Source organism: Dermacentor variabilis, chromosome 9 (assembly GCF_050947875.1).
Source record: "Dermacentor variabilis isolate Ectoservices chromosome 9, ASM5094787v1, whole genome shotgun sequence".
Taxonomy (NCBI): Eukaryota; Metazoa; Arthropoda; class Arachnida; order Ixodida; family Ixodidae; genus Dermacentor; species Dermacentor variabilis.
Window position 1 is genome coordinate 150,333,029 of NC_134576.1, and position 21,658 is coordinate 150,354,686.

At 43.9% G+C, this 21,658-nt stretch overlaps 1 protein-coding gene across 4 annotated transcripts in view; it reads left to right on the top strand.

Moving 5' to 3' along the window:
* Window positions 1–11,273, top strand: part of LOC142557833 (putative phytanoyl-CoA dioxygenase) — a 78,664-nt gene extending 67,391 nt beyond the window's left edge. For all 4 annotated transcript variants that reach the window (XM_075670015.1, XM_075670017.1, XM_075670016.1 and 1 more), the window contains one exon: window positions 11,059–11,273. In XM_075670015.1, the coding sequence (XP_075526130.1) occupies window positions 11,059–11,112 (54 nt within the window). In that variant the 3' untranslated portion in view covers window positions 11,113–11,273. The remainder of the gene's footprint in view (window positions 1–11,058) is intronic.
* The last annotated feature ends 10,385 nt before the right edge of the window (window positions 11,274–21,658 follow it).

Here is a 21,658-nt window from a genome sequence, read left to right on the forward strand (position 1 = left end):
CCCTCTTCAGCAAAACCTGATCGGAGGCCGAGAAGGCACCGGACCGAGGTAATGAACTTAAGTATAGCTAGCGATAGCTTTACAAAATTTTTTGTCATCACTTCTGAAAGTGAACGAAAAATTCAAGACATGTCCCCTTTCCTCATCGCCAAGGCACTTAACGAGTGTATTGGTGAGACATACAAAGCAAAGAAAATGAATTCTGGAGACCTCTTGCTCGAAGTTATGACGGCTGAGCATAGCAGGCAGATTAAGAAACTTGACAAGATCGGTGAGAACAGTGTGTCTGTCTCGCCACATCGTACACTGAACTACGCGAAGGGTGTGATTTCAGACACAGAACTTCTAAAGTGCACAGACGAGGAAATCGAAGAAGCCTTGAGAGATCAGGGTGTTCTATGTGCAAGACGAATTAAATTTAGAAAAAATAACATTGAAAATCCGACCAAACACATTGTGCTGACCTTCAACTCCTTAACGCTTCCAAGTGCCGTTAAGGCCGCTTACCTGTACCTTAGAGTAAGACCTTATTTGCCCAATCCCCGCCGGTGCTTTCGGTGTCAGAAATATGGGCATGGATCCCAGTCATGTCGCGGAAGAGCAACCTGTGCTAAATGTGGTCAACCAGACCATGGTGATGAAACGTGCACAAGCGAGCTGTGCTGTGCAAACTGCGCGGGTCAGCACGCGGCGTTTTCCAGATCTTGCCCTGAGTGGAAAAAAGAAAAAGAAGTGATCGCATTGAAGGTACGGGAGAACATATCGTACATTGAAGCCAAAAAGAGAGTCGCGTTTGCCAATAGAGGTACTTACGCACAGGCTGTGCAAAGAGGGCGTGCGCCGCCGATGGTGTCAGTTGGAACACAGGTGGAGCTGCTGGACAAAGTGTCAGCACTCCGGCCCTCCTCACCCAGTGAAAAACCAGACGCTCGTAGCAAACCTCCCCCAAGAGGCCCAGAAGCTTCTGCTGGGGCTGACGTCGGTCAGCACGCGGTAGAGGCCACGAAGGTCTCAACAACGGTGCCGAAGGACCGCTTTCTTTCCAAGAAGTCGGCACCTTCATCAAGCACCATCAACGATGAACGCCCAAAGGGCGATGATATGATGGAAGTGTGTCCGCCGGACACGAATCAAACAAAAGAGCCTACATCTGGTAGGCAAACCAAAAAGTCGGGCATCGCCCCTGCAAAACACAAAGGGGGTAGACTACCGGTCATTCCCCCGTCCAAGGAGACGTGACCTAAAAAGCATTTTAGCAAGTTTCTTGCTCATTCACATATGTCATCTCTGTGACCTCTTACATAGAATCTCTTCGTGAAGTACTTGATAATCCACATCATCAAATATGGCTACTATTGTGCAGTGGAACTGCCGTGGTTTAAGAACTAATATAGATGACATTTACGACCTTTTCGAGGACGCTGAGGCTTCTCTTATGTGTTTGCAAGAAACTCATTTGAAAGGTTGCCATAAACAACCTCTGCGTCGATATGGCATCTTTCGAAAAGATAGGGAACAGTCTTCAGTCGCATCCGGAGGAGTCGCTATAGTGGTTGCTCAAGGAGTCCCAGTACGTGAAGTGAAGCTTAACACCAACCTAGAAGCTGTTGCAGTAAAGGTTCAGATAGAAAAAACAATAACAGTATGCTCCCTGTACTTACCACCAGGTAAGAATATCACAAGAAAAGAATTAGAAAATCTCGTGGAAGAACTTCCAGAACCTTTCCTTTTATTGGGTGATTTTAATGCTCATAATAACATCTGGGGCAGTAGCCACACTGACGCAAGGGGCAAAATGGTAGAAGAATTTTTAGACAACTGCAATTTGTATCTTTTTAATGATGGAAAGCCAACATATTTTATTGCTCAATCACAATCTACTTCAAGCATTGACCTCTCCTGTGGCACGCCGTCACTTGCCGGGTTTTTTACTTGGGACGTGAGGGAAAACCCACGTGGCAGCGACCACTACCCTATTATACTCAAGCCGATAGACGCGCCTCCAACAATGCCAGCACGAAGACAGAGATGGAAGCTGGGTAAAGCAGACTGGTCTCTTTTTTTGGAAAGCTCCGAAATAAGGATTGATGATGTCATCGCACTCAATATTGACGACTTATGTGATGCGATAACGAAACAAATATTACATGCAGCTGAAAACTCCATACCACTTTCACAAGGGAAGCTGCCACGTAGACCAAAACCGTGGTGGAATGATGCGTGTGATAAAGCTCGTAGGAAACAAAACTGTGCATGGTCTCGACTAAACAGGTACCCAACTTTCGAAAATTTATTGTTTTTTAAACAAAAGCGCAGTGAGGCTAGAAGGGAAAGACGGATAGCAAAAAGGACATCATGGGTGAAATATGTGAGCTCTATAAACAGTCACACAACAAGTAAATTAGTCTCGGAGAAAGTGAGAAAAATTGACGGTATTCATACAGAATACACGCTCGCTATGTTTGACGAGGAAAGGGATCTTAAAGGTCAAGCAAATGTACTTGGCGAGCACTTTGCTGAAATTTCGAGTGACGCTCACTACACGCCCGAGTTTCTTAAGATAAAGGCCACGGCAGAAAAGAAAGATCTTCGGATATCACTGAATAGCATTGAGCCATATAACTGTCCTTTCACAAAAACTGAACTCTTCGATGCGATATATTTAGGGAAGAGCCATTCAGCAGGTCCGGACAACATACACTACGAAATGCTGCGACACCTACACATGAACACGTACGACACAATCCTTCACCTCTTCAACAGGTTGTGGGCGGAAGGCTATTTTCCAAAAGCATGGAAGAAAGCGATTGTTCTACCATTTCTAAAACCTGGAAAGCCACGCTCTGACCCGAACAGTTATCGCCCCATTGCCTTAACCAGTTGTTTAGGAAAAACATTCGAAAGAATGGTTAACAAACGGCTTGTGCACCTTTTGGAAAGTAACGGGTTACTTGATCAGTACCAGTGTGGCTTTAGAGTCAATCGCAGTACAATCGACCAATTAGTCCGGTTAGAAACAAAAATCCGTGAATCTTTCGTCCAAAGGCAACATTGCGTCTCTGTTTTCTTCGACTTATCAAAAGCATATGATACGACGTGGAGACATGGGATTTTAATTGACTTGAACAGATACGGAATAAAAGGGCACATGCTTGGTATAATCAAAAGCTATCTGGAGGACAGAACTTTTCAGGTGATGTTTGGCCCAACTTTCTCCAACTGTTTTGTACAGAAGAATGGAGTGCCGCAAGGTGGAGTATTGAGCGTTACACTATTTTTAGTGAAGCTCAATTCGATAAGTACAGTTATTCCCTCTTCCCTAATGTATTCCTTGTATGTCGATGACATTCAACTTTGTTTTTCCTCTTGTAATATGGCTACTTGCGAACGCTAACTGCAGTTAGGTGTAAACTCCATAGTGCGATGGGCAAACGAAAATGGTTTTAAATTTTGCACAGAAAAAACAATATGCGTTCCTTTCAGTCAATACCGAAGGCTCACACCGGACCCAACATTACATATTAAAGGGCAACAAATCACAGTAAAGAACGAACACAAATTTCTTGGTGTGATCTTTGACAAAAAACTCAACTTCAAAGCGCACATCGCTTATGCAAAACAGAAATCTCTGAAATCCATCAATTTAATAAAGCTCCTATCCCACCGATCATGGGGTTCAGATAGAACATGTCTGCTTCGCATATACAATGCAGTTGTCCGGTCACAATTAGACTACGGATGTTTTGTGTACGGCTCAGCTCGAAAGTCAGCATTAGAGGTTCTTGATCCGGTGCATCACCTCGGACTACGTCTGTGTTCTGGCGCGTTTCCTACGTCTCCCGTACAAAGCTTGTATGCAGAAACCAACCAGCTGTCTTTGGAACACAGAAGACTATTTCTTGGAAACATGTACATAATGAGAGTACTGTCCTGTTCAACGCATCCTTGTAGACGACTATTTACAAGGCTGCGCTTTGAAATACATTTTAGCAACAAACCGGCAATCATTCCTTCCTTTTTCATCAGGTACCAAAAGCTGAATGCGGACCTATGTTTCGACGTAAGAAATAAGTTCTTGCAAGATGAACCTTCTTTTGCTCCTTGGGAGATGAAACATGCGCAATGCGACTTTAGGTTAACAAAAAACAGAAAACAATTTTCACCAAGAGAGGCGTTACTAAGCGAATATTTAGAAATAGAATCGGAATATAATTTCTGCGTGAAATACTTTACAGATGGGTCAAAAAGCAATGGCAATGTAGGCGCTGCAGTGACATCAAATCAATTTGAAAAACAAATGAGACTTCCAACTCAGGCTACTGTCTTTACTGCAGAACTTTATGCCATTTCGTTAGCTCTTGAAGACATCCTGAAAAGAGGAAATAACCAATCTGTTATATTTAGCGACTCCTTGAGCTCTCTTCAAGCTCTCGCATCTAGGTTACCCTCTAGAAATAATCTACTGAAGAAAATAAAAAAACAATACACAACATGTCACAAGAGAGCGTTAAACGTTACTTTCTGCTGGATTCCTAGTCACGTAGGAATTCCCGGTAATGAAAGAGCAGATTTTATGGCAGTCCGTACCAAAGATTTGGAGCTACATGATGTTGGCCTACCTTGGCAAGATTATAAAGCCACTTTAAAAATAGCAGTTAAGAAACACTGGCAGAAAGTGTGGGATCAAGAAAAACTTAACAAGCTTCATTGCATAAAACCTATTCTACAAGAATGGCAGAGTTGTCGCGACAGACAAAGATTTTACGAGATTATTTCATGTCGCTTAAGAATTGGTCACACAAGGCTGACACATAGTTATTTAATTAATAACAAACCACAACCAACATGCCAACACTGCGGTGAAATTTTAACCGTGCTACATATTTTAATAACATGTCCTGGCTTAGAAAAATGGAGGGAAAGATATTTTAAGATTTTTTACGAAAAAAGAATCCCTATGCATCCTATGTTCTTATTGAGCGATGAGCCACTGGTCCCACATGAAGATACTTTTAACTTTTTAAAAGCCACAGCAATCCTACAAGAACTGTAGCACATTTCATGTTTTATACTTTTACCTGGCCTTTTACACCATTTTACAGCATTTAAACAAATAAGCTAATACGAAAATCATGTTCTTGGCGCATTATAGTCTGCACGGCTGCTGCGCCATAAAAATCCCAATTCATCAAGGGCACACAGGGCTTTCGTTTGAAATTTCAGCTGTTTTCAGGCTGTGCAGTAGTTTGGTACTTTGTGGGCACGGCCACCAATGTGTAATCTACACAAGGCACTTGTCTAAAATCAGGGGCACAGGTTTCAGAGAAAAAAAATTCAAGGGTATTCAAGTACTTTCAATGCCCCGTCAAAGCTTCTTCAAGGATCTCAGACAGCATCCTATGTAGCGATTTCTTGCTATAAGGGTTTTTAACACTATGGATAGCTTTATTGCACTAGAGACCCAAAAAGTTATTGGAAATGTCCAGCCTTGACCCCTAGCTAGGCTGAAGAAAGCAGCGTAAATGCGGGAGGTAAACCAGCACGGAAGTGCCGGTGATTCTCGCCCACTGTGGAGCTTTCCACTTCTGCACCAGTCGTATGAAGTGGAACACACTTGTGCCAGCTTTAAATTTTTATACAGTAAAACCACTTCCAGCATTATTCAGGTGCCAAAAGCAGAGGGGACAAACACTGAAACTTTCTAATTTGAAAGAAGTACAGTCGAACCCACTTGTAGCCATACCGGTTTTAGCAATACTCAGATGCAAGTTTGAGCAGCTCTGGCACCTTGAACTTTTTGTGTGTCTGTTCTATGGTAAAATAAACCGCATATTATAAAGTTCCCAAGCCGCATTATTGGCTATAACAATTACATCTGGCTGCTGGCTGTCTGTGCTGAAAGGAGAAAGAAAGCAAAACCCCGAAAAAAAAAAAATGTGAGAGATGCTTCAACTGTCTTGACAGTGCCGACATTGAAGGAGTGGAAGGGAGATACACGAGGGTGTGACGAAGGCAGGCACACAGGCGGGTATTGCGCTTCACTTTTTTTTTCTCCGCGAAGGATTTAACTTTCTTTTTTCCGGTTTTTGGCAAGTTCAACCAGCAGCCCGATTTCATTGTTATAACCAATAACATGGCATGGGAGCATTGTAGTAAGCGGTTTATTTTACATGGAACACACAAGATATGTGCTAAAATGACTACAGTGGAACCCCGATTATACGACTTTCTCGGGACTGAGAAAAATTGTCGTAAAATGTGGGCGTCGTAAAATCCTAACATAAATTATGCCTATAAAAATACTACTTACTTCACGCAACGGATTTACGAGAAACTTCCATGTAAACTACTAACATACTCTGCAGGGCTTGGAAACCCAAATTACCAAAAAAGTAAATGCGATAAGAATTAACGCTGCAGTACAGGTACCAATCATGCTTTATTCAAACGAACCTTTATGGCACTCCACTGCCGCGATTCCTGCCAGCCAGCGCGAACTTTAAAAAGAAGTCGGTAAGTTTCTTTTGGACCTTGTTTGATCCGTGAACCAAAAGCTTTCGTTCAAGTTCGGCAACGTCCAAAAGGAGGTCTTCTGTGGCGTCGCGCTGGATGAACAGATGAAGTTCCGGATGCAGTCTGTGTGCCGTAGCACCTCGGCGAACGTAGTAGGCACAGGCACGGCATCTGTGGCATCGTCATTGTCCTCGTTCGATGTCGCAGTGGTGTCGGCACTAGGCAAAGCCTCCTTGATGGCGTCATCCAGCGACACCTCGCCGCAGATCGCAATGTTATCATTCGCCTCCACGTACTCAGCGAAGGTCGTGGTGAGGTTTAAACCCTCGAAATCGTCGTCGGCGAAGCCTGCATTGGCCTCGAGCGGCATCGAGGTTGTTGCGTCACCAGCAGAGGGGGCAGTCTCTCACTTAAAGCCACAGTGCTTGAATGAGTTAGCGATTGTGACACTGCGTTCCATGAACTGGAAATAAAATGCATGGCGTCGAGCACAGTGATCTTTTTTCCCGACTCGCTGCGCTCCGTAGCCATCAGCCGACGCTGCACTAACCGTTTCCGGTACCCTTGCTTGACACACTTGATGCCGGCATCCAGCAGCTGCAGCCGGCTGGTGCAGTTGGGCGGGGGAAAAAACCTTTATGTTCCTCATGCTGGACATATCGGGTGGGTGGCATGGTGCGTTGTTCACAAAAAGCAATATTTTTCTCGCCTTAGCACCCATTTTGTTATCCAGCTGCTGCAAAAAATTGCTGAAGAGCAAAGATGTCATCCACGCCTTTTTGTTGAAGTTGTAGCTGCACGGCAGTGTCTTCAAGTTCTTAAAGCACCATGGCTTTGCAAACTTTCCAACAATGAGCACGGGCAGTCTCTCGGAACCGTCCTTGTTAGCACAGAATAGTGTCGTCACCTGCTCTTTACTATGCTTGCCACCATGACAGCTATCACCCTTAAAATGCAAGGGTTTGTTGGGCTGCATATGGTAAAAAGTACTGCTCTCATCGGTGTTGAAAACGTCGCAGGGCTTGTATGCAGTAATCGTCTCCGGCAGTGACTCCATCCACTCGTTCCCCGTCGAAACGTCTGCGGAAGTGCTTTCTCTGCAGGAGCGGCTGTACACAATCCTGTTTCGTATTTTAAGGCGATCCAACCACCCGTTCGATGCCTGAAAGTCGTCGATGCCCAGATGCAACGCCACAAGGTCTGCCTTTTCTTTTAGAATGGCGCTGTCAACGTTGATCGCAGAGCTCCATGCTTGATGCAGCCGCTTGATGAGAACTTTTTCTAACTTCTCATGCTGTCCTTCTTTTGCTGCTTTCCGCTTGAGCCCGAACTTGTTGGCATTCTGCAATATCACTGGTTTGTTTGCCAGGATCGTCTTCAGCGAAGATTCGGGTATCTTAATGTCCCCGGCAATGCTGGCTTTCATGGCTCCATGCCGCTTTTCCGCTTCCTTGATAATATTCAGCTTATTGCTGAGCGACAGAACTGTCCGCTTTCGGGATCGTGCGTCGCGTTGCTCCACACAACTCAATACCTCCGCTGAACGCTGGTCGCTAGGATTACGACGAACACGTGCGATAAACCTAAGCCTCTCCACGCTACCTTGTCGGCGATCTGCTGCTGGGAAACTGGAAAAAGAGAATCTCTTCCCCAACGCGACGAGAGGCGATGCTGCCGAGAAGAGAGGGAGAAAGTGATTGTGGAGAAGAAAAGGCACTATTTCAGCACAACGGGTGTCACGGGCGGCTGCTGGGGGGGGGGGGGAGAGAAACACTTCCCCCACGCAACGAGAGGTGATGCCACCGAGAAGAGAGGGAGAAAGTGATTGTGGAAAAGAAAAGGCACTATTTTTGCACAGCGAGCGTTGCGGGTGTCTGCTGGTGGGGGAGAGAGAAACAAACGATGAGACGATGCAGGGAAGAAAGCTGCCCTGGAGCGAACCAGTCGAGCGGTGTCAAGCGCTCCGCATGCAGAGAGATGGAGCGAGGAAAGAGACCCGCGGCACTTTTCTTTCGTCTGCCTTCCGTCCCGCGCTTCGCGAGGGTCGTCGTATAACGCTGGCTAGGCACGAAATTGCGTCGGATAACCGGGGTTTTTAATGCATTGCTTCTATGGGGACTTCGCCGGGACTATGCTAATCTGTTGTAAAACCTGGATCGTCACAGAACCGAGGGACGTATAACCACGGCTCCACTGTATTGTGATAAATTGGCTAGACTGTACCATTGTTTCTAGAATGGGAAATTTGCTGGCTCCACATCGATTCACCATACAAAGCAGGCTACGTAATCGGTCTTGGACTGTATTACATGCGAAATTTAAGATTTTATGAGGGAAGAAATTATTTATAGATTTTCGAGGGCCTTGAAAACATACTTTTCAATTTCAAGTGATCTTGAAGGCGTGTGCACACCCTGTGCAATGCTCATGCCTTGTACTGGTGCTCCTTAATAAGAGGAAGCTTTACCAAGCCCGTGACATTCCCATAGGGCCAATGGGGCTGATTTTCGCAGGCGACTCTAGTGCTGCCTGGATTCTAACGGTAGTTGCACTGATACCAGAAAAATGTTTACTTACTAATAATAGATAATGTTTTGAATATTATTCCCTTACAATCTAAATTTAAAAATGACAGGCGACGTCTGAATAATTTTTAGTTGCTTAGAAAGTTACATGCGTATCGAAAGCGCAATGACGCTTGCGAGGAATACAGCACAGCAGATGACAGACACCAGCGTCGTCTGCTTCTGCTATTGCTTTTGCGCTGCCCGCTTGCTTTGGCCAAGTATATCCCACTATATATATATTCTTATTTACCTTTGATATATACTCACTTATATATATTCTTATTTACCTTTGAATGTTGGCACTGCCTCATAGGCCGAGAGAAATCACGACACTAATCACACTAACTTGCTCCCAATAAACAGCTTTATTATAACATCATCGATGTTTACATGAAATAAAAAGCACATAAATAGCGTTTCAAAGATATACTGGTGCGTAACATGCACAGTTGTTTATGTGCAAAAAGATACTACGTTCAGTCTCTCCACACATTTCTGGTGAACACAAGCTGTCCGCCGCTGAATTAAGAAACACATCGGACCACACAATGCCGTCGCACGCTGGTATGTTGATAAAGTTCTTCCACTTTTGTAGCTGAAGATGTCACGTCACTTCGTTCACAATATTCATAAACTGCAACTTGATTTGAGCCAGTGCTTCCTGTTTGAGCAGAAACACGTAGCTCTCACAAGGGCGAATTCTGTCGCGACTGTTCGACTTCTGGTCCATAATGCCTGCTCTCTCGCAGTTAACGATTCGAGAATCATGTTATAAAAATTTTCAGCGTTTAAGCTGAATTTGCTTCGAAAAATTTATAGAAATATAGAAATATAGTAATATAGAAATGTTTTTCTGTACGTGCGGTTTTGATGCGTCGCAAATAAAGTTTACATAATAAAGGCTTAGCTGGCGTTTCGATTACCGCTGCCGGCGGTGCGCTGTCGTTGTTTCGATGGTGGCGCCACCCCAAGGCTTGGACGCGAAACACGCAACATGCCACAGGCTTGGCTTTACCTCGGGAGTTCCTATCTGTATATGCATAGAAACAGTTGCACTGAATTCGATGAGATTTGTTGCACGAAGAAAAAAAGTCAAATTTAGTGACTGTAGGAAACAAATGTTTATTTATACCATAAATTTAAAGAAAGAGAGAGGTTGAAAAAAAGCTCGAGTACCACGTTTTCAACGTCATAATAAATATTGATATCACAATTCTAGAAACTACACATTTTAAGACGTCTAAAGTAGACAAAATTGACATGCCACTTTGTAACACACCATCGATTTGCACTTAGGGCTTCGTAACTATTGTAACAATTTTATGTCAACTGTAACTTAATATGTCATATTTCTTAGCATTAGGTGCTCTAATAGATGCAGTTTACAAAACTGTGATAACTTTTTTGGTGTAGAGACCTGAATTTGTAAACATGCTTAAATATTTTTAAAACTTACCAACGTTCAGCAAGTTTAATAAAATATGAGACCCTAAATCAACATTCTCTTTCGTGCAGTTGTCAAAATGTAACTTTTTCTCTTAAATGCAACAGATTTCACTCGGGAAGTTGTAGCAGTTGTCTTATGGGAGCATCTCTGCGTTTTACATGTGTTGGAGCAAAAATATTGTAGTTGGCACCGAGCTAAAGCTTCCTCTTAATGTGGCTGCTTAAAAGAAACATCTTTGCTGGAAATCGAGCTGCAATTCCGCGGGGATGTACAAGTGTGCTGTTTATTCTCTTCACTTGCGTGATGTGCTGAAGGTGACATAGCTTTGCTGCTCTTCTGTATCATAAGAACTTCAATGAAAACTGCAGTGGTTGATACATATAGCACACACTTATATTCATTGCTGTGCTTATGTATATTACTGTCATTCGTTGCCAGTTTGCTTGTTTAAATAGTTGTTTTAACTTTTTGAGAGTTCCACAATTTCACATAAATGCAGGAGTCTGAAAGCCTATTTTGCCTTTTTTTCAGGATGTGTGGAAGTTGAGGGCCCGCCATGTTCGAGGCCAGCAGGGGAACCTATAAGTTTCACATGGTGCTGTGGTGGCGGTACATATATAGTAGCTCAAGGAGTCAAGAAGAACCACTTGGTCATAACCAGAGAGCTTAACACCGGCAATTTACAGCTCTATTTTTGGGCCTTCTTACCATGTAAGATAAAATGGGGTTGAATGGGATCGTTTTCATTTCTTGTGTCTTTCTCACTGTGAATTTGCAGGAGCACTGTCACAAGATTTCTAAGCTCATGCTGATCAGCTTGGCACTACTCGTGAATACATTTGACGAAGTACTAATGGTGAGGAGACATGTAGATATTGAAGACCATCTACCTTCAGGGTGCAGTGCCTCATGATATAGACTTCAAAGTGGCACTAAGGCATCTTGTGATGTGGATACAACCATGGAGGCAGAGGACAGAATGCGAGCCTCATTCAAGACAAACACTTCTGCCTCTGCCCCTTATTTTTCTTAGAAATGATAAGCATTGGCTGTGCACGAAAATAAGCTTGTAATCACTGTTCTTGCCATTCGGTGGCGCGGTGTGGATTCTTCCTGTGCACGAGTGCAGTTTACAGTACTACCATCACATCACAACCCGCTGTGGCTACCGGAAACACTAATGCCACTGTCAGGTGCTTTCAATATTCAAACAGAAATGAGCTGTAATAGAAGAGAATGTAATTATTTGTCACACTCTGAAAAATGAAGAGGCACCATACCTTGGTGGTTGTGTCAATACGTAGCTATTGCAGCAAAAGAGAACTACGTACCATCTGTGCCCGTACTCCTTGAAAAGGGCCTTGCAACAGCTTTATAGGAAGGAGTGCTATTTGTTATCGATGTGCATCACCTTGTTAACTGCCAAAAGCTTTTGAATGTGCCTTGTATGGCTACCATTGCTCATTAGCTATCATATGCTGTTCCTGCCTGGTGTCCCTACTGCGTTAAAAACTGTGCCAGTGCTGTGGTGTACTGGATTAGGGCAGTGTGTTGTTCGATGTTGTAACAATGGCGTGGGGTGCTGGAGCACATTGACCTACTGCAGCACCGTCTGTCTTTTTTCTTAGAATATTTTTCTTCACAAACCAGGCAAGTAACAGTGCACAGTCCTTCATTGAAAGATCCGAAACATAAAATAGGATTTTGCTACAAAAGTTTAGCAAGAACAAAGCAGTAATAAGTTTGAAATCTTTCTAAAAATTTTTTTGAAGGAAAAACGGTGGTGACATGCAGGTGCAACACAGGCCTTCTGGGATGAACAGTTGCAGTTCTCGCAGAGGCCTATGTTTATTGTGCAGAACTCGCTGCAGCTTGTGTTGCCACACTTGTGCATTTTGGTATAAGCGTGGCAGGCACAACTGTTGGCAAAAGCTACTTTTGCTTACTTTTTATTCGTCACATTCCCTCCCAAATGGCCAGTGCAAGTTCATACTTCTGTAGTCGGGGCGCTCTCTGCTGTGTTCCTGCCCTCTGGAGTGCTTTTGCAGAGGGAAATGCCTACGCAACAGTGATAGCATTCGTCCTAGCTGATCATTATTTTTTCTTTAGCGAAACCGCTACGCTGGCTGATGCAGGAGAAAGTATACTCATGGAGCCCATCTGGCACAATCCAGGTGTTATTTTTGGGCTGCCTCATCCCTGTGTATTTCTGCATATATGCATATGAACAGAATGAACATGTTGAGCATGTGCTTGCCCTGCTGCAGTCAAAAGAACATTACACAGACAATCAGGGACACAGATCTATAATTGGAAATGTCTAAGCGTAGTTATAGCCTGATTTCTTATAATTTTTTTTTCTTTAATGCATCTTAAATATTGCTTTATTTTATGCAAACTATGGTTGAATTCTGTTTTGACCGTGTTTTAGTTTATAAATGCAGACCACAATGTATATTTTGGGGACTAGTTACACCAGCTACTCGCAACACCCATTTGGCGACGTGATCACGAAAATTACCAATATTCTGCCATCATTTTGCACTGTGGACAACATACTGCCCATTCCAGCATAGCATACCAATGCAGAGAAATGCCTGCATTGCTCCACTCTTCTTCATGCTAAGCTTTGGTGCTGGCATGGCCTTCAAGGTAGGCGCATCATGCCTCCTGATCTTGTAGCCCGTAGTGTGGGCACAGTGTTCTTCTCAGCCACTGGATGGTGCGAAAGCCTCATAATAGCCTTGTGAGATTTTCCTTCACTTTTTTTTTTTTTTTTTTTTTTTTGCCTGCTAGAGGCACGGTTTTCTCATGACACCTAAAGGAATCCAGCCAGTAGCTGTTGCACTCATTGGCATGTCACAGTAATCATGAAAAGTAGCGGAAATATTAAGAGGTTGAAGTAAATCAGCGATGGTCCTTCGAGGGAAATGGTATGTTCCCTGTAGCACATACTGAAATAAGATTTGGCTTACGTTCATGAGAGCATTGTCTAGTGACTAGGAAGCTGTGTTTTCTATATTCAAAAAGCCTTTAAAGGCCCTTTTAGTACTGGGGGATGTTTAAGTAATAGTGTCCCAGCTGCATTCAGTAGCACATTCACTGCACTTCTTTGCCTGAACCTTGAAGGACATCTTTGGGACCTACTTAAATATGGTGCTGTGGGAACAACCCAAGATTTCTTGAAGAGCCATCACTGATGTGTTTGTAAGTTTGACTTTTGTTACAAAACGTTATGCAATGTGCTGTACAAGTGCCCAGAATGTTTCAACATTCATCTTTGTTCCTGGAAGATTAACACAGGAGTTAATACCAGTGTTACATGGTCACTTTCAATTGCGTATCAGCGCGACCCGAATAGAATTTTTTTTATCGCAATAAACAGTGATCGCAGCTACACAGTCCAACGATCCAGATAGAGTTTGGGTGAGCTCAAGCGAGCCAGCTGCTGTTAGTGGGTCCAAAGCATTTATCAAATTTGTCTAATATGCTGTAAAATTTGTAATATGAACATTTTTTTTCTATAACAATTATTTTGTTCACCATTGTGGGTAAAGCTAATTATCCCCTGCTGATTGTTTGCAACCCTCAAAACTACAGGGCCATTAGCCTGTGATGGCAATCAAGAGGCTCTATTGTAATGCTCCAATTGTGGTTATCTGGATCAAGCAAGATCCCATGATTAAAAGTGGCCATGTACAGCACTCGATCCGGATTGGATCTTATCGCATTCTCAAATCACTGTGTGACACTGGTATTGGGCATGATGAGAAAGTTTTGTTCGAGTATTTTTCTTTGTTACTGATGGCCCTATGCTACTGCACATGTGGATATACGTTTTTAACATACAATATATATTTTAAATGAATGTCCAAACTCTCTAAACCTTAAAGGGACACTAAAGGTTACTATTAAGTCAACGTGGACTGTTGAAATACCATCCCAGAAACCTCGAAACGCTTGTTTCGTGCCAAGGAGAGACTTATTTTAAGAGAAAATGCGTTCTGAAGCGTCCGCGTACCTCTAGCGCAGTTCAAATCGCCCGCCCTCCGATCGAGGAGAACTGACATCATGGTCTCATAGTGACGTTGCGCCATCGGTGAGTAGAACGGCGTCCGCAGACGGCGCTACGGCTTTTCTGCGCAAAACGCGAACGCGCGGCCAGAAACAGAGCCAAGACAGAGCCGACAGCAGAGCGAAAGCGGGAGTATGGTGGCTAGCGGAAGGAGAAACGAATTACGTCCCACGTTACGTCCCACGGCACACGGAGAGTCCGTTTTCGTTAAACTATAGGCTGCAGCGAGCTCGCAGCGTGGTCGGCGTGGTCTATGAGAAGCGACGAGCCTTTTCGCACTCGCAACAGGGCATAAAAATGTGCGAATCGACGCAAAACTCGGCCTAGAAACGTGCTTCGCCACAGTTAGGGCTCAATACGACCCAAGCTGGCACGACCCAGATGTCGTTTCCCGCACCGCCACCAGGCGCCGCTACTATACCTCACACTCCAGCGCAAGACGCCCATAAGCTGGTACTTCATTCTATGACGCTAACTTCGACGCTCGTCGCAATGGACCCTGACACCGACAGATTGGCTCGCGACGGTGGGCTCAACTTCAGCGATTTGAGCACCGACGAGCGCGACCTGCTTCTGAGGGCTCGCACTGCCGGCGTCGTTGCGTACTACGACGGCGGCCTCGACACCGGCTCTCCGGAGCGGGAAAGCAACGAGGGCTTCCCACGACATCACATGGACGTGGCTTTCTCGCTGCTTGTTCCAAATGAAAGTTTCGCGAGCAGAACCCTCACAGCACGACGCGATAACGAAACTACTGAAACTCCAAAGCGTGCGCCATAGCGTGCGCGGCGCAGAGTCGAGCGAAAACGAAACCTTTCGAACACCCATATTACTGAAGGGTAACGTCAAAATGTTATTTTTTCCTAGAATCGAATAGACGTAGACAAGTAGCATTTTTTCCGGCTTATAATCGAATGAAATGATATTTTTAATACGAGTAGTTGAGTATTAGTAACACAAATTATGAGGAGACCTTTCGTCATCGGGCTAGTACCGGAATGTCGCTGGGGGGTCTCAAATCGTGTCATGCATTTACCTCAATTTCTCGGTTACTAAAGCTCTGTTCGCGATTATATTGACGCCTTAGACGTTCTAGAACATTGCTCTACCACTTTAACTTGAGTTTCTGGTAACCTTTAGTGTCCCTTTAAAAAGGGTACAGTTGAACCTAGATATATCTAATCTAAAAGGGATCACAAAAAAGTTCGATATATAGGTAATTCGACATACAAAGATATTATACAAACATTTTCGAAGGGATTTTATGGCTGTTCGTTCTACACAATAATTTGTTGTATGTGCGTTCGATATATACGGGTTCGACTGTATTAACCAAGGACTAGAGTGCCCTAAATAATTTACTACAACGCTTGCTTCTACGAACTCAGAAAGTGGATGGATCATGATGTCGTGATCGCTCCTTTCACATGATCGCTGCAGATGCCACTCGCTAGTGCAGTCTGAAGATAGGTGTGCGGCACTTCTGTTTTTTTATGAGCAACACTATCATTCCTAGCCTTATTGCTACATGTCAGAAAATTTTGCTCTGTTATGATAATGTTGATGATGCTAGGTCCAGTATTGTGAGTCTACTTTAATATTGGCTTAAAATGTCCAAGTGTTTCTCAGCTGCTGCCTAAGGCAGATGAATTCACTCAATCTTAGCCTTGTTGTAGCCTTATTTCTGGTGTATATTTGTGCTAACATAACAGGAATGCTGGAACACACTTCAATGTGCACATGAAATTTCTGCAGGTGTTGAAGCTAGCAGATGAAGCTAGCTATTGTCACCATTGCATGTAAGTGAACTCGCACCATGCCTTTAAAACTATGGCATCTTGCAGGTTCAGTTTTACGTTGCCTAGCCTACATTCCTGTGGAGTAAAAATGCCTTCTGGTGCAAATCATAATTAAGCTGTAGCACTCTACTTAGGCATTCATTGTAGCTTAGGGCTAGAATATACCAATCCTTAACCAATCACTTGGAGAGAAGTTGGTGATTCAATGTGATTGTAAAGCAGATGCTGGACAACCAAAAGTTACATTTGTCCTTGCTGTGCATCGCTCTTACAATGGCTTACAGCATGTGTGTATCTCAATCAGAAGTTTGCAGTAGTTCTTAATGATGTTCTTTTTCATATTCTGCATCATATTTAGTTGCTTTTACAGAATCAAATGACGCAATGATGTTGCCGAGTAGCCCAAGATATGCAGTTGAGAAACAATTTCGTGCAAAGTGTGAAATGTGGCTGATCTTTAGACCAAGGGCATCCAGCAAAGTGCACTTCATGACAACGCAAATACCTCACAAAGCAAAGTGCCTTTAATAATGTTGCGTGCCCGTGAGAAATGTACACATTACCAATTTGAAGAGCAATAAAGGTGTTTTATTTCTATGAATTAGTTGTGGTTCCAGAATGTCTACAGTGCCCATGCTCAGTGGTGAACCTGAAAAAAAAAAAAAAAAAAAGAGCAGTACTTTAGTGCTATACAGGGTGTGCTAGGTATTTTCCCTGGATTGCTATAATCATTCTCTTTCTATCTGTGCTACTTCATTGACCCTTCCATCAGCTATCTAGCACATTTGTTCCAGGGCTTTCAGCCTGACAGAGAAGATAAAACTGCATGAACTTCCAATGGCCTTACATGCCAGACACGGCAACTTAGGGATTGCCATGCAGCAAAATCCTTTATTTTTGGGGTGAGTTCTGAAAACAGCTTGCAGCTTCTAACAGGCAACTGTGACAGAAAAGTGTTTCCAGTAGCCTCGTGTCATTCAGGCGGAGGCTATCACTATTGAGAAGCCCAAGATTGCCATTACCAAGCTGCTCTTGGTTGCACCGTCAACATGCAGGCTTTATGTGCACGAGGTCATTGGGCACTACAGCTGTGCAATGGATTTTTCTCCCGCAGCGCCTGCATAATTCAAGAGTGGCTGGCTATGACGTTACCTTTAACTGGGTTTTAACATCAAGTGGTAAGAGAAAAATTGTTAAAAAATTTCGATTGAGTATATTTAGTTTTGCCCTATTTATGGATACTCCACTCGACCAGTAATTGTATTCAAGTGTATGCAGCATGTTCGAATAACCGTGTGGTCCTCTGTCCTTTTATACATCATGACAGCATTTAGTAGCAAGAAAACAAACCAGAATAGCCAGCCTGTTTCAGAAAAGTTTTGTTTTGTTCGTAAGGTTACAGTACAGCAACTTATGAAACTGGCTATTAACTACTCCAGTAAGAAATGGGTCATTAGCTTTCTAGACAATACTAAAGTTGACAAGATTTCTTCAGCAAAGCATTTGACTGTGTGCTTGTGATTGCCTAACATTGAAATTGAATGTTGCACCTTACTATGATAACTGGAATAACTGGTCAGTAAGTATCAATAATCTCTAGAGAGAGAAAGATTTGTTGCATTCTGGCCCTCTGTTCAGGGCTTCTAAGCGTTGGGATGGTGGCGACAGATGGAGGTGAAGGCATCATCTTAATTCGAATTGGTCTATAGGGATAGATTCACAGCCTGGCTGTCTACCAGCAAGGTACTCCAAGAGTAGTGTACCTAGTTTGTCACTTTTTCTTTCTTTTTTTATATGTTTGGATAAATGCGGTTGACTCCAGCATTCACATTCAATTATTAGGTGATAGTGTTCAGATATATTCCTTGCCACATCAGCCAACTTAAGTAAACTACCTTAACAACTTCACACTGGTGCCATACAAGGTATTTTTTTCTTCTTCAGGGAAACATTTGCAAAAATATCGCTACTACTAGGCCCCTGCCCTTTTGCAGTGGCGTTGGCAGCAAGAAAATGTTTAACGGTAACTTGTCTAATTACATAAATCTACTAATTGACCTTTTAATCTGCTTTATAGCACATGTTGCAATTTTGAATTTGAAGCCAAGCAGCAGGGAAGTCATGTATACATGGCAGAAAGCCTGAAATTAGCAGCAGTTACGAAATATCTGCCCCCAAAATGGTTCAAAAGTGTATTGTAATTCCAGTTATGATCATCTTGCACCGCTGCAAGGATGCTTTTGGCACTCCAGATATTACGGACCGATACCTCGAAACTGGTGCCACAGTAGCACTTGCCCACACTCTTCGACCTATGTGCACAGTGACTGCCTTAAGCTGTCGCTGTAGCATGCGTGTGGTTGAACTCCAAGTACACACGTTGTTAGAAAAGGGCACACGTGCATATTACACAAGTCTCGAAGTCAGGTGTACCACCTGCCAGAGAGTGCATTGATGAAGTTTGGCCAACGCTCCAGCGGTGTTACAATTTTTTCGCATCAGTAAATTGTGAAGGGAGGAAAACGCAGAGTGCTGAACATGTATGAGGTGTGCCGAGAAGTAGACATGGCAATTTCATCACAATGCAGCCCATGAGTGCAGTTCTAGACAAAGGATGTCAAACTGCAATGAAGTAGCTGTAAGGTTGGGTGTCCACTCAACATTGATACAGTGAACCATTCAAGCTAATAGGGCTAAATCATCTGCTAGTACTTGGATTGTTATTCAATCTGATAAGCTCTGGCACATGGCACTGGCCGCCCTTTGGTTGGCCACGAACGCCTCTGTGGCAAATGTAGAACAGATATGGCGATTATCGGTAAATTGTACACGTGTGTGGCCTGTGTATTTATCCACGCAAAGTCTGGTTACAAAGCGAGACCGGCACAAGTACGCATGCTTTCTTAATTACGCAGATGCTTACAGCGACATATGTGATGCTCTTCAGTCAAGCTTTTTCAGTCGCTCCCACGTCGGCAAATTTTGTTTCGCTTGCCACCTCTGCAACATGTTTCGCAGCTAAGAAGCAAGTCTTTATTCTACAAGCCCTCAAACAGTCAAGCTTTTTCAGTCGCTCCCACGTCGGCAAATTTTGTTTCGCTTGCCACCTCTGCAACATGTTTCGCAGCTAAGAAGCAAGTCTTTATTCTACAAGCCCTCACTTAAATCGCCTATGTTACACTATCAGTACACTTCAATGTATGTGAATTGCGAAAAAAGAAAACGGCTTCAACGGCGCTTTCAGAAACTCGACGGCGTTGTTTGCTCTGGCTAGCGCCGCGCCGACTAACCACAATGAGGCCAAGAATGGGGCGCTCTCTAAGCTCGGACACCGGCTACTCCTCGAAAATGAACGCACTTTTTTTTTAAGCAGCTGAACACCGAAATAGTAACTGGAATAAAGCTCGATTGTGCGAACGCTTGAGCCGGGTTCCACTGCTGGGTGATGCGCGGAGCTGCGACAGCCGACTACCGATAGATAGCCGACAGTCTACCGATAGATCGAACGCGTTCAACTAGTGCCAATCGACGGCGTTGCTGCAAACTGAGCACTCGTAGGCGAAACGTGAACGTGAACAACGGTAGTAATCTTGCCGTATTCCCCCATCGAGGCACAACCGCCCCTTCGTTTCCACAAGCGGTATCACAATGCCCACCTTTATTTCCTACTGGATGGCTGTGGCATCCGGAGCTTGGACATGTCGGCGTGGATATCGTAGAAGCTGTACGGGCTGTGCTCGAAGTATTCTTTAACCTTGTAACCTTCAGTCGCTCCGCTGACATTCGCTTTCGGCTGCACAGGCGGAGCAGACGATCTTTTCGAACCTGCTGATAGAGGCTGTTTTTTTGTGTCCTGAGTATTTTTTGGGCCTTGACCCGCCGATGCCATGAAACGCTTCCCAACGTAAGCTGCACCGCGTACATTCGCGGACTGGGACCGCAAGAGGCAGAAAACTGTATACGTTGCCATTTTGTATTCCAGTGCCTCACGCCGACGGCGTGCTGGGCGTGCGTCTAAACAATGCATTGGTCTAAACCGCGACCTACTGGAACTCCATACCTGCACAGATCTCCCTCCTCCAGCACGCCTGGTCTAGTTCGCCCCTTTTGCCGCTAGGGAAAGAACGCGAGCAGAGTGGCGCTAGTTATAACCTGTTCGCTGTCGTCTGCTTTTGCGATCTGTTCAGCGCTTGTATTGGCGGTAAATAAATGAATTCACAAATATACAAAAGAAAACATATTAGCGAATGCTTTGCGTTTGAATAGTGAAACTAGAAAAGGAGGAGCGGTGCAAGAAATGCAAACAACGAGCATAGGTGGCAGCTGCAATGCTAGATCGACGGCATAAATTTCTCTTTCCTAACCTCCGTAAGAGACTGAAAAAATTGCTTAAGAAGATTCATAGGATAATCTAGCTTTTTTTAGTTGATTACAGATAGCCCAATGTCGTAGATGACATTAGGATTTACTGCTGTGTTCCGTAGTGAAATGCACATTATCTGGTAAAAGTATAGTAAAAGTATTCACGAGTAAGTCCTCCGCCCGATATGTGCAATAGGCTGATCGATTCTGTTTCAAGGGAAGGTGAGCATATCTTGTTTTTAATGTCGTTAGATGTCTAGCTCAGTAGAAAGCTTGCAAAAAATTAAGCGATCCCAGTGCTTTAGAACGTGCTGCACTGCAGGCCTTAAATCGTGTCACGGAACTTTTTTCAAACGGTAAAGCTAGCTTTTCTACGTGGTACGGCGGCAGCATAACGGTGGTGGTTAAGATACGTACGCAGTTAAGCTGTGTGCGTAATTCGCTTTTTGAACTCGTGACGCACTCACGGACAACTTTTAAGAGTTAAAATGAGCGGTAATCGTTCTGTCGTCGAACATTGCGGTGGTCTCAAGTTTCTAAAGAGCGCAGAAGCGAATTTTAAAACGTATACAGTGAAACTGTTGTGTACATTATGAACCCTATAAACAATGTGACTGATAATTATTTTCCTGAAAAAGGCAATATAGGAGCGGCTATTTAACGCTATTTTAGAGAGCAGCGGACTACACGCTCCGACATTTTTTAGGTTCGGGCAGTCAACTTTTGGAGCGAAGTGACCGATCAAAGCCTTGTGGCATCACTGTCACTGTGTTAGCAAAAATCATCAACTAGACAATCAGTTCGTCACAACACAACAGCTGCCGTACTAATTACAACGCCGCACAGCCGCCCACCGCGAAGCAGACGAACAGGTTATAAAAGCGCCACCTACGGC